General features: G+C 32.6%; 1 protein-coding gene across 1 annotated transcript; it reads right to left on the bottom strand.

The window, feature by feature from the left end:
• Positions 1 to 6,864: 6,864 nt before the first annotated feature.
• LOC112689882 (cuticle protein 16.5-like) lies at positions 6,865 to 8,238 on the bottom strand. The gene is made up of 4 exons (XM_025563756.1): positions 8,127 to 8,238; positions 7,954 to 8,056; positions 7,272 to 7,567; positions 6,865 to 7,020 (listed from the first exon to the last, which is right to left on the bottom strand). The coding sequence occupies exons 1-3, from the start codon at positions 8,136 to 8,138 to the stop codon at positions 7,299 to 7,301; spliced, it is 384 nt and encodes a 127-aa protein (XP_025419541.1). The 5' UTR covers positions 8,139 to 8,238; the 3' UTR covers positions 6,865 to 7,020; positions 7,272 to 7,298.
• Positions 8,239 to 12,188: the final 3,950 nt, after the last annotated feature.

Here is a 12,188-nt window from a genome sequence, read left to right as displayed (position 1 = left end):
AGGTGTGCGTGTTGTCTGATCTCCTTAGTAGTGATGGGAATTATTCGAATATTTGAATATTCGATGCTACAAAACAATACGTTACGAAAATTATTCGTTTAAGTTTTCACGCAACACAAAACGTTTAATAACAATACTTAATAGCTTATGATGCATAAAGGCTTGTGAGAAGTGAATTCGAAGCCAACGATATTTACTATTTGACAGAGAAATTAAAATACAAAAATAAAAATTGCGCAAAATACTCTAATATTATAATTAAATTATTATTCATACAGTATAAACTATAAATCACTATAGCGAGCATCGTTTAGAACGAGATACTGCTTACAACAAGCAAATCGATAGGTCCCGGCACGGCACATATGATTGTATATTAAAATATACGTCTACTGTTATTACGAGTTATCGGCTATAAAGAGTAAAATAAAGCTTACTACAAACAGGTACCTGTAATATAAGAGCTATTTTCATATTTAAGTTGATTAATCATTGACATACATTATCTTTAATTGTGTAGATATGCAGGGCCAGTGAAAGCTATAGGCGACCTGGGCGATTGCCCAGAGCGCCAGTGAGAAAGGGGCGCCAAACTGACATTATATTTTTCTAATTTATCTTTTAATACGTACTAAAAACCTACAGAAAGTAAGAATATAACAGTTGTGCCTTCTACTTAAATACTGCATCGATATCGCTGGTTTTGATGTAAAAATAATGCATGTAACAATACTGCATATCACCGCATTTGTTTGTGTAAATAAAATATATATTTAGTTCGTAAAAATTATTTTCAAAAAATATCTACCCGTTTATAAATAGATACATATTACTAAATGATTACGTAAAAATCGTTCGGGCCTTATGGCAAAAATACCGCAGTGTGGCGTAAATCAAAAAGACACAGTTGCCTGAAACGCACGCACAATTTATTGTTTTCGACGAACTCTCTACGTACGATCTGTTGTGTAATGTCAAATGTATAAACTTACAAGTTACAGTCGACAGGTAATAAATATTCATATTTTTTGTTTAGTTGATTTTTACATAATATTTTGGTTTCTTATTAGTCATTTACAATGAATTCTGTTCTCTGGTTATCTTAATAAATAAGTAATTAGTGAAACATAGTATTTTTATATTATAGGTAGTGTCGCATGATTTAATATATTCTCCAAAAAAACTTTCAAGAATTAAAAAAAAATCCCAAGCTCAAAATTAAAACTATTATATTCTTCCAACGAAAAATAAAAAATCTGTCCAAAAATGCACTGATATAATACTAATTTATAGTACTAAATACATACAAATTTTATTTAAATTTACTAAAAAACTTAATTTTACTATTACTCAATATAAGAGGATTGGATAGGGGAGGTTTAAGGGTGCCAATACTTTTAGCACCGGCCCTGTAGATATGGATTATTTATTAATAATATATAATATAAAAAGCTTGTCATGAAAAAACTGATAAAACAAATTAGGTATTGTAGCATCGAATACTGATATTCGAATTATTTACGATATACCTATTCGAATTCGAATATTCGATTATTCGAATATAAATTACATTAGTGCTCCCCAGCCACCACTTAACGTTTGGGATCAGATTGACGGTCCACCTGATCGTGGTGACCCTATCTTCCCTAGTCTGCCATGCATTTATAATGATATCGCGCTCCTGCCCCCTTAGTTCTACAACGGTTGTCTCCCGGGTATCTTCTTCAAGGCGTTTTTCCACTCGCATGAAAATCCACCGGTACCACGGACGCCAATAGCAGTGCGCCCTCTGTTAGGATGGTCCTGTATGCCCACGTTGTTTTTATGGCGACCTGTCTCTGTGGACATGCCATTGCTGCTCTGTTTTTGGCCCCTGAAGACGAGACATAGAGCAGCTAACCAAGCCTAGCAATTTACATTTCGACGTTGACGAGCTTCTGAGGTTAAGCATGAAGCACCCTACAGCCAACGTGGACTGTAAGGCGCTGGTAAATACCCTAGCCACGTGCGCGGTAATAGATATCAGAAGGTCGAGTTTGACACCTAGATATCTGATAGACATGTGCACGGATATTGGGTGTCCATGCAGTGTCAGTCTAGGCTTCTCGTAGTGGTTTTTTCGCGCTAGAACCACCGCCTATGTTTTTTCTGTTGATCCACGAGACTGATTTGAAGGCGTTACGTACGTCCAGGGAGACCATGGCATAGATGTCCCGGTGTTGAACCGCTCCCGTGGCTGCGCCTTTTGCCACCTTGATGACCCTGTTTATAGCGTCGACTGTGGAGTGCCCCCTCCTGAAGCCGTGTTGTTTTTCGGACCTCTGCCCTGTTCGATCTAAGTGGTCGTCCAATCATGCCAGAAGTAGCCACTATCACCGACTGACCTATAGATCAAAACTCTAACCCAGTTCCATATGACCTAAAAATTTCAAATTTGGCATACAGATAGGTCATTGGGTAATTATAAGGGAATGAATCAGAAATTAGTGATGTTTTATAATTTTATTATAATTTTTCAATTAATTGGTTCTATTAGGAACACTTAACTTACTCATGGTTCCAGTAATATAATGTAATAAAATTGTATGTAAAAATCTTACGGTTATAAATTAGAGACCCAACAGGATAAATAATTGTAAATAAAATTACAATTAAAAATATATTCAAAATCTAATAAAATAATTTTAATTTTTTTTAATTTTTCTGTGTTCTATAGCAAGGATGCGTAACTCAAAATTACTATAAGGCCAAAATTGCAATATAATTTAAGTAAAATTTAATTTACGAATTAGAACTAGTTAAGACCAAATTTCAGATATTAAGTAATATATATATATTCGCAGGAAACAGTTCCCTATTTGCTTAGCATATGCTATTATTATTCACAAATCACAAGGTCTTAGTCTTAATAGCGCTGTTCTTAAAATAGGCTCCCCTATATTTAGTAAAGGGCAGGCTTACGTTGGACTCTCCAGAGTTAAAACCTTGGATGGAGTAAATCTTATTAATGTAGGTCCAAGTCAAATCAAGGCACAAGATAGCTCTATTGTACTATCTGTGTAACCGTTGTATCTTTCTTCAACGATATATTGTTTTTCTAAGCCGAGTTTTTCAATTATCTGCATTATTATTTTAAATAGACCCTCACCAGTTAAATTATCTGCTACTTCAAACTCGATAAAATTGTCATTCATACACTATGTGGAAGTATCAATATAAATCACACAAATCGTCATTTGTGCCAATTTTAAAATATCTTGACAAATAAAATGTTAGTGTTACAAATTATATACTGTAGTATGTCATTATGACTGCATACTGCAAACGTACTTTTGATTTCTTAAACTAAAGTAATAAAAGTAAAAAGTACAATGTTTGATGAAATATTATCGTGGTAATTTTAAAAATTATTTGCGTTTTTTTCTGTGTCTTATATTAGTGTATATTGGAACATTGACTTTTGCGCAATAAATGTAGTATACCTAATCATAGAATCACAAGTTGAAAATATGTAAAGCAAAAAAAAAATAAAACATTATTTGTTATTGATGATTTTATATTTTATTTTCAATAGTATATTAAAAGGTGGGCTTGTTGAATACTCATTAAGTCTTATGTTAGATTAAATAGTGGACATAAAGTTATATTCCGTAAGATAGATCAAAATCACGACAAATATGAAAAACAAAAATTAAATAGACAGCATTTTTCGACAAATTTATCGTCGAAATAATATTGCTGACTTCGAACAAGCTATTCATTCAGCACTTTTAGTTTTTTTTTCCTAATACAATAAGAAAAGGATGTTGTTTTGTTGTTTTCACTTTTGACAGAGCTTATGGAAACAAATTCAATCAGTAGGTTAGGTCAGTTAGGTCGGTACTAAACTAGTTTAGTATGTATTTTTATTCAGAGTCTTGGGACCGAAGGCTGGATGATACTGTACGAATGATTTCAAATGACCAATGTAAATAGGGCGACTCATACCCAGTAAATTCATGCTTGAACTCGTTTGGTCACAAATATTCGTATTCGTTCGTGTTCACGCCAAAATTTAAACGCACCTTAATAAAAATACCCAAATAAAGTATATTATTATAACGCTTAATAGATGACGGAAATTTTAATCTACAGAATTATAAACTACAATAATGATATTAGAACAAATAATATGACAAACATTTTATTTTTCTTCCTCATTGACAGAAACCACTTAAGTTTCGATACTTTTTAAAAACATTTAAACGTTTTAACAAAATTTCCAGGGTGGAGGGTTTCAGACCCCTAAAACTCTTTTACCCAGTATTACAATAAAATAATAATTAAAAATTATAAATAATGTTATGTCTGCAATAATATTTTGGTATAAACTTATTTATATAAGTGAAGAGCTATTTCCGTAATGCAATATGATTTTAATATGAGTACTTAATTGACATATTTTCTCACCCCTTGGAAGTATTAAAATTATCACACACATCATGAGTCAGATAGAGACGTATAATTTATCTTGAAGTATTAATATAGGCATTTAATTTATTACATTCACTATAAAAAGATTTTTTAATTGCCTTAGAATTTCAAACAGGGATAATGAAATTAGTTTTTACGAGAACTGTTTATAGAGTATTGTATTTTAAAATCTGTGAATAGTATATTTGTAAAGTATAGTTTTATGTATATATAATATGTATATATATATATATATATATATATAAATTTATTATTGGCTGCAATATAATAATACTGCATAAAAGCCAATAACAACATATTTTTTTATCTACTAATAATAGCTTCTCAAATTTATATCTGCGATATTCTGAAGCTAATGGATTTCCAGTTCGAACAATAACTGTGTACTACCTCCTTATCATGAATAACAGTATCGTGTAACATATATAATAAATCTAATTCGATTGACTTTTAGATAGTGAATTATTATAATTTAAAATTATTAAAATAATGTTAATATCTATATTTTTCTTTGTCTGTAGTGTACATATAATCGTATTATATATGTATTTACTGTAAATTTAAGTAGCCTGGACTGAATTGGACTAAATTGTTTATAAAAATTATTAGATGAATTCTGAATACGATTTTCTACATGAAATAGGCAATAATTAGGTAGTTATACATTGTAAAAAAATCCAAAGAAACCCTATGCATTAAATGGGGATTAAAATTGTGAATTATAAATGTAAATACTCCAGTACAGTATATTTATAAAATGTAATTTTGATTTGGATACTCCATGAATACCATATGGACAATTACTGCTTGCACTATTAATATCTAGATACATTCATAAACATATTGCAACATAAACTTTAGTAACATTAATATTGCTAATGATGTTACTATCCAGATTTAATTTTGATGGTTTCATTGTCATTGCTGGATTAATCTTTAGGTAGTTAGGTACTATCACTGTTCGTATATTTTGACGAGATTGCAAGTTTTAGTCTTGCAGGATGAAATTAAATAAATACACAATTCTTGTGAGCATTTTAACTATATTTTATACAAATATTTATGATATTGTAAAATAGTAGTTTATACCGCACCAATAGTGACAAGAGATTTCATGTTGTAAAATTAAATTAAATTTACATTAACTGAAACATGAATGTTTGGATAAAATCTATCAAAAATCGTGCGCTGTGTAAATATGTATACCTGCACCATGTGTTTATACATAATGCATTGTAAATATAACCTTTTTAATAAAATATCCAATGGATAAAATCAACAAAATGGTATTTTTTGGAAACAATGAGGTATTCCAACCCTCATATTATTTTCTTGGAAGATATTTACGAGTATGAGCAGAGCAGGATTTTGGCCTAGGCTGGTAAAATTTTATATATGGATAAATGTATTGTATCGAAAAAATATTATTTATTTTAATTTTTAAAGATCGCTTATTAAAAATTGTTTGGATTTCGGTTATACTTTTTTTTCTCAATATTTTTTTGTAAGATATCGGCTATTATAATTCAAATAACATTATATGTTTATTTCGACGAAAAACTTTGTAAGAAATTGTATGTATGTAAAAAAAAAATATATGCATTTTATTCGTGATTATGTTTATAACTTTATTTCAATAATCATTATGTAGTGAACCTGTTGAATAGGCTAACTAGATTATTTAAATAAAATAACACAGCGACGATTTGAATTACAATATAATATTTTAATAATTTCTATTATTATTATTCTATCCTATTATTCTATTATTAGTTTGGACATCAGTTCTTCACATACAGATTACCTTAGTCATTAACAAGAACAAAATAAAAAATGAGGCCCCAAGTAATATATCGGTTATCCTTATATACTAATATTTTATTAACTAATCAACACAATCCATATTATTTGGTTAATTGCAAATGCGATTAATCTATTACAAAGGTGATTTATATTATTATACAATCTTTAATATTACATATATCACGTGATATTACAATTATTTAATCAAATTGGTTTTATTATTTTATTTTCAATAATTCAAATTTACCTTTTTTCATCGCAGGAAGGGATAGAGGCATTGGATGGAGGAGCAGCAAATTATATCAGGACCTATGGCGGCATCTGTGAGGAATCTCGTCCTATTTATAAGTATTCATACGACAAATGCATATTGTTTGTTATTGTTTGTTACTAATATACTCTTCTACTACGTACATGTACATATTCTAACATTTTATACGGGATAATTTACCAGTTACTTTGAATTAAAAAAATTCACGTTTGAATAGATGTATTGTGTACATAAAAACGGATTTTCGAGGATAGATAAAATAACTAATTTGTGTATTATAAATATACATATATGTTTTTATTATAGATCGAACGAATTCTACACTTTAATAAATTAATTACATAATAATATAATATAATAATTATACATGATTATAAATTTTGAATCCCGCGACGGATATTGACTACCACAGTGGTCGGACGGTTAGTCGCCGTTACAGCGTGACAGTTAGGCACGCGGGTATCGTTCAGAATCTGCAAAAAAGATTTAAAAATATTAATTATAATATCAATAATACTACAAAAAGGGGCAATTTATGGATAACTCGATACGTTAATTATTATCGATGACAAAGGACTTTCGACGAAAATACGTCGTACACGTTGAGATTGGGTTTTAAAGTTCTCAATGGGATTTTTTCGAGTTTTAATAAAAAAAAGGAAATTCTCACGGTGATCGGCTACGTGTTGGAGAAACGTTAAAGCGAACTGTCTTTGTTACTCACGTCATGTTTTGGATGTCGGGAGTCCGTTCAACGACGGTGGTAGTAGACCGGATGGGCAGCCGCGTAGACCGGATGGCTGGCCACCACTGCGGGGTGCGAGATGCTAACGCTGGAGTAAGAAGTGGCGGCGGCCGGTGCGTGGTAGACGGCTGGTGCGTGGTAGACGGCCGGTGCGTGGTACACAGGTGCGGGTGCGTGGTACACGGCCGGTGCGTGGTAGACGGCCGGTGCGTGGTACACCGGTGCGGGCGCGTGGTACACGGCCGGGGCGACGATCGGCGCGTGGTAGGCGGCGGCTGCGGGAACAGACGAGAAACAGATTAATGAATCGCAAAAGTACCCCTGAGACGGACGTAGTCGATGCGATTTAACGGCCCTCGGGAACACGCAAATCGAATACGATGTTAACCGTAATCGAACGGCGAACAAAGCAACGTGGATTGCAGTCGAAATTCTCCGGTGAGTTAAAAACCCGCCCGGGAACCCAGCACCGTATCATAGGTACGAGTTAAACGTTTTCGAAGCGCTGGCACGTTGGACGCGATAAAATATCGGGGAAAAAAAACTAGAAGTGACGAGTGGACAGTGTCCACTAGACACCCCGGAAGAGGATAAGTCACGACCGGCCTCTGCACCATCGACGACCGATTCGCAACATCGTTAGCTGCCCCCCCGTACTCACCGAAAATGGCACGTTTGTCCTTGACGGTCTCGGTCTTGGCGGCCGCGTCCGGGGCCACAGGGGAAGCGGCGGCGGCGGCGACGAGCAAGAAAGCGATCAACACCTGCGGGAACAGAGGAATAGAAACTGGTTAAAAAACGTGACGGCGACGACTGGTCGTCGACCGGACTTACTGTGAACTGCATGGTCGATGGATGGTCGGCGACTGGGGTGAGTACGACGGTGCGAAGAGATTACTGGGATGTTTGCTCGAGATGAACAAGACGATGACTGATGACTTTAGACGCTGGGCGCACAACTTTTATACTTCTTTGGGGGCCCGGCAACGCGTGGCTCCCTCCACGCGCGCGATTATTTCGCAAAGTTGATTTTGTCGCCGCGTCCGAAAACGGTTCGCGTCGGCAACCGATCGCCCCGTCCCGTTGCCGCCGCTCGATGACGAAAAGAGTAAACACTCTACAAACGGCAGTGTTATTGTTGCGCCGGGCGTATAAGGTCAGCGACGACCGTCGCCACTGCGCGCGAGAAAGTACAAGTGTGCGCGCCTGAACGCGTAAAAGGAATGCGTGCGCATGCCGTGTTATGCGCGTGCCGCGACCTCGAGACCCAATAACGCCTTTTGATCCGAACCGGACCCTACAGCAGCAGGTTCTCCGGTCGCGCCTACCACGCGGGCCCGGTCCGGCGCCCCGTAATCCCGATCGTCACGTTCACGTTCGGCCACACGTAGCGGTTGTGCGGGTTGACGTCGTCACACCCGTTGTACCGTTGACCGCGCGAAACGAGTCGACGTTTTTCACGCGTCGTGCTCATCGCTGACCGTTTACCAGTCATCGCATATTCGATTATGATTTCCTCGATAGAAATCAACGCATCCGATTAACCAAGTTCGGTTTCTTCTAGGTCAACATTAAACCAACGTATAGTTTTTTTTTTTTTTTTGTCTAATCATGTGTTGTTCGATTATACGTTTCAAACAACGGACCCATGAAGCCAAAAAAAGTTTAAACTATTAAGTGATACCTAATCGAAATCGTGGTAAAACTATATATTTATGATTATGAATTGTGTGTTCCGTATACGTTCATAAGTTAATGATAGTCACGAACAATTTTGAAATAATGAGTTTTAGTTTTATGTCTATTTAGTTTTTTTTATTTTATAAATATTATAAATACATAATTACTAGTTTTGATACTTCATGAATGTATTAATGTAGCTTCATCTATATATATATTTAATTAATTTGATTTATTATTCACAGTTAAATTAAGTAAATGGTGTGAAATTAATTTTTAACTCAAATGATTTTTTTTTTATTTTGCAAATTAATATAACAATAAAACGTAACCGGGCTTAACCGAGTTATTTTGATTTTATCAGAACACGTATGATACATTAACAAGTTTGTGATTTTACCCAATAACTACAACGCTTCGCTCTACCGATTCTTGCGCTTCACTTACATAATAAATTATATCCGATGTTTACATGCTAAATGTTTGTCTAAATTTATCTTATTTTAAAAAAAAAATTCTAACATTGTTATATTTTACGGGTAGTCATTATATACATTATATATTATAATAACTGTCGCCAATATTTTAACTTCATATTGTCAAGCGAAATATTTTATATGAAAATAAACCAACGTTTTATTATTCATATGGATGTATTAAAATATAATGGTAAAAGAGGTATAAAAACGGTAGAAGTGTGAATGACATGTTTTTTTACTGGTATTTTCTTCTCATTAATTATTTTACACACATTTTGAACGATTTAATAAATAATTATGCTGTATTTTTGATATTTACGAAAGTAACATCAGTTTTCCCAGAAATTTACTCAATTTTCGAGTATAAAATCAATACTAAAGGCAAGTATCTATCTGTTAGAATACAAAAATATATAAATCTTTTATTATCTTTTATATCTTGTTAGAGACTCATATTTTCTAGGATACAAAAATAATAATGTGTAATACAAAAGAGAGTCAATATTGTATTTATAATGATTTCCAACACGGGTTATTATATACTTTTTGTATTTTTCAATTATATTCTTGAAAATTTAGCTATGTATTTTTTTCTATGCTTTCTATTTGACTAGTTTTTTTTATATGAATGAATGGGTTACGAGTCTACGTCTTATTGAGTGCAAATTAAGTCATAATTATTATTTACTCATTTCATAATTAATTTTATAAATGAATTTTCAAATAATATTTTATTAATAAAACCGGTTGATGTTTATTTTCTTACGATTAAATTTTTCAGCTCAGTTCCAGATGAACTGAACACTTGAATACTATTTTAATATGATGCTTTCAATGCTTATAAAATTATTATTTTAATTTGCAGGTTATCATCACTTTAAGTTGAGTTAATTTATTAAAACATCGTTAAAAGAAAATGTTCATTGTGCACCCAATGATAATTTTTGGAATAAATTATAATAAGTTCTTTTTTAATTAAAATTATTTATGTCAAGAATAAACTGTAGTGACTTTTTATAAGATAATTTACAACTTAAAAATTAAATATTTCTCTCTCTCTTTCTCTCTTTCTCACGCATTCACTCATTTTCCCACTTAGTATATATATATATATATATATATATATATATTTAATTAGTCTTTAACAATTTCTTGTTTAAACAATACAATGTTTCAAACACCATTTTCTAATAGTCGTATAACGTAATCTCGACCAATACAGACGGCTAAACACTACCATATTCACATTGATATAGATTAATTTATATGAAATTTGTCATTATACCATCGAAATGTTTCCTGAAAAACAATATTTGATAGAAATTGAATGTGGTATTTATAAATATTTTGGTCATTTTTGCTCTTATACTTTTTTTATTTTACCTGAAATTTCAACTGAATAATTTATTGTAATTATGTTATATAAATATACATAGCAGGCTATAAATTGTAATATATATGAGTTTGAAAAAATTCATTAAGCGGCTGCCACAAAAGAAACCAGAGATCTGTATTAGTCTAGCAATGGTTTTAAATAGACAATAATCATTTTTATATTCAAGTTTGAATGAAGACAGTCTCTATAAGAGAATTCTGATGATTGTAATACGCCATAATTGTCGATCGACTTTTTCAGCAATATTTCTAATATAAAACTAGAAGCAATTTCACTATCCTTTTTTATAAAGAAACTTGGAGTGATTCAAGAATTTAATGGAATAAGTTGAAAATATTATCGATAATTTAAGAACATTATAATGAAACTCATTCTTTCGTATTAAATATTGAACGAACAATTTAAATGCAAATAAAATAAGTGTATTTTAAAACTAAAATAATTTTAAATAAAGGCAATTTAATTTAAAAAAAAAAAAATTAAATTAAATAAATACAATTATAAACTTTTACTAATAATTTGCAGGTTAAAACTGAAATATTCTTAATTGTTGACGTTAATTATTTTATTTTATAATAATTTTAATGAATTTTTATGATAATAATAATACAGGCAATGTTTTTGGAGAACTAAATCATAGCTGTAAACGAACTAGTAACTTTTATAGATTTTTGAATCAAATGCTTTTTCTGAACTGATGAAATAAACTTTACAAAGAAAGCGAGCCGTTGATTAACATCGCTCCGTGTTACTGTAATAACCCAAAAATACAAAAAATAAAATAAGTGAAGTAAGGTGAGATCAAGATGGGGGAGATGGTATATATATGAATGGCGGTGAGGTATTAATGTATTAAAGGGTTGTTACTTTCTTCCTTGTTCAAGGGAGGGCTTGAGAAGGTTCGAGAGCCGATCAGCGCAATTGTACAGTCTGCCAAGCTAAATAAAACAGCACTTACTTATTTTGCCGTAGACCTTCAGATGTCGATGCGAGATTGAAAGAAAAAGGACAAATGCAGAATTTAATTGCACTGGATCCGGATACTCTTCAATACTCGTACGAAAAATACAAGTCGAACGGATTAAAATTATAAGTCAAAATAAATTGCATAGGTATATAAACTCTTCGTTGATCTTACGATCGGTGCGCATGCACTGACGACCTAAGATCAAGAGCTCTGTGAAGGGTGGTGTGTGTCCCTGTTACATAGGGACACGCGATGGCATGGATCTTGGGCAGTCCTTTGAATGTAGGGATGTCAATAGTATTTATTGTTCGATCCGTGTTCGCGCGGGTATCGAAGATACCATTATTTATTTATTTGAAATGGTTTTAGAAATC

This window comes from Sipha flava, unplaced genomic scaffold (assembly GCF_003268045.1).
Source record: "Sipha flava isolate LNK unplaced genomic scaffold, YSA_version1 47_pilon_pilon, whole genome shotgun sequence".
Lineage (NCBI taxonomy): Eukaryota > Metazoa > Arthropoda > Insecta > Hemiptera > Aphididae > Sipha > Sipha flava.
This window is presented reverse-complemented; position numbering and strand designations above follow the sequence as displayed.

Excerpts from the sequence above, each read along its gene's own strand:
- LOC112689882 (XM_025563756.1), bottom strand. Across the intron at positions 7,568-7,953 it reads GGACAAACGTGCCATTTTCG|CCGCCGCCTACCACGCGCCG; the intron begins GTGAGTACGGGG and ends CTGTTCCCGCAG.